This window comes from Cynara cardunculus (assembly GCF_001531365.2).
Source record: "Cynara cardunculus var. scolymus isolate 2C chromosome LG 17, CcrdV1, whole genome shotgun sequence".
Classification (NCBI taxonomy): domain Eukaryota; kingdom Viridiplantae; phylum Streptophyta; class Magnoliopsida; order Asterales; family Asteraceae; genus Cynara; species Cynara cardunculus.
This window is the reverse complement of record NC_037544.1, coordinates 632,764-634,707: the sequence shown is the minus strand read 5'-3', so window position 1 is coordinate 634,707 and position 1,944 is coordinate 632,764. Positions and strand designations below refer to the sequence as shown.

At 38.3% G+C, this 1,944-nt stretch overlaps 1 protein-coding gene across 1 annotated transcript in view; it reads left to right on the top strand.

Annotated features, from left to right (window-relative positions):
- LOC112500390 (TMV resistance protein N-like) overlaps positions 1–1,221 on the top strand; it is a 22,609-nt gene extending 21,388 nt beyond the window's left edge. Inside the window, exon 6 of the mRNA XM_025103876.1 lies at positions 302–1,221. Coding sequence (XP_024959644.1) covers positions 302–1,221 — 920 coding nt within the window. The remainder of the gene's footprint in view (positions 1–301) is intronic.
- The last annotated feature ends 723 nt before the right edge of the window (positions 1,222–1,944 follow it).

Here is a 1,944-nt window from a genome sequence, read left to right as displayed (position 1 = left end):
TTGATTCTTACATCTTGTGATTTGGTAGAACTTCACATCCCCGTTGGAGACGTAATGCTCAAATCTCTGGACATCAAAGGATGCTCAAAGTTGAAGACACTTGACCTTGGGGGAACTCCAAATCTCCAGAGTTCACACATTGAAGAATGTTCCAGTTTGGTAAAACTTCTTGCTCCCATTGGAGGTCTAAAAAAGCTCACCAACTTAAAAGCAAAAGGTTTTTTGAGGTTTACAAATTTACATATTAAGAGATATTATGGATTATTATTACCTATTTTATATCTACATGGAATGTCGATAGATAAATGCCCATTGCACCCTGATGATAATTTCCCCAAGTTTCAGTTTGATTGTACATATGAGGAAGATCTACCCTCATCGATTGGAAATGTTGAGAAGCTTATTTCGGTAAGTTCCTCTTGTGCTTGCACAGACCTTGAGAGTTTTTTCGGAAGCATTTGTGGTTTACAGCACTTAGGATACCTTACACTGAAGGGCGATATTCCAGAGGTGCCCAAAGACCTTGACAACTTACAATGTCTAGTGCAGCTCAGTTTGTGGTCTCCAAGTATTAAACATCTTCCTGATAGCATTTTATCGTTGAAACATCTGAAATTTCTCAATCTTTTTGATTGTAAGCTTCTTGAGAAGTTACCGGAGGAGCTTGGCCGATTAGAATGTTTAGAGGAACTGTATTTGAGTTCTAAAAAGATTAAACATCTTCCGTATAGCATTTGTATGTTGAAACATCTGAAATTTCTATCACTTTATGACTGTGAGCTTCTAGAGAAGTTACCGGAGGATCTTGGTCGATTAGAATGTTTAGAGAGGCTAATACTAAAACGGTGTCTAGTTTTACGAGATATTCCGAACAGCATATGTAGGTTGAAAAGTCTAAAGTATCTCAGTCTCCACGATTCTATTAGAGTTGAGAAATTGCCAGAGGAACTTGGACGTTTAGAATGTTTAGAAAAGTTGGATATACGAGGTACAAGCATAAATAATCTTCCCCCGAGCATTTCACCGTTAGGAGGTCTGGAAATTATTCGATCAGAAGACGGAACAACCACAACTACAACTACGGTAGGAGGTCTGAAAATTGTTCGATCAGAAATCGGAACAACCACAACTACAACTATGGTAGGAGGTCTGGAAATTGTTCGATCAGAAGACGGAACAACCACAACTACAACTACGGGAGGCTACTGTACTGTACTGTAACATATTTTCTCTTGTTGGCACGAATGGATCTTACTGCACTTCATCAATAACAGGATGTAGAGATGAAGAGGGGGCTGAAAATGAGGTGCTTACTTATGCTTGACATGAATCAAGTGGGGATATGAATCTGTTGCATGACTATTTCTTTAAACATGCTTCATTTTGTTTCTTCAGGGATGTCRTSTTTATGAAGCTATCATACAAGAATGGACTCAGCAGGTGCAGGATATGGTAATATGAAGAAGTTTGCTGTGGTTGAGTACTATTCAAAGGTGGTGTTTTTACATAACTCATGATTTCATATAAATTGAACCTTAAATGCATATCTTTCGAGCAYTAATTGAGGTCTAGAAAAAAACCACAGGTATGAAGATGGATTTATGAGACATAGTTGTTACGGATATTTCATTGAAGTTAATTTCCATCCATGCATGAGGACTCGAATAAATGGCGTGGTTTCATCTTTAAACACCCTACACCGTTGATTCTTCATGCGCTTCTGAAATGTAATTAAACATAATGTCAATTAGGATCTCTATGATTACGTATTATTATTCTATTTCTTGAAACGAATATCATGTTGTTCCAGATTTGGAATTATCATCATGAAGAAGCAGCCCAGAAACAGCAGCCACGTCTGGCGGTTTTCTGGGATCGATTGGAAAAACTGTCGAGAGGAAGACGGGGACGAGAACCAGAGGATAGAAATCGGAGGGCAGAACT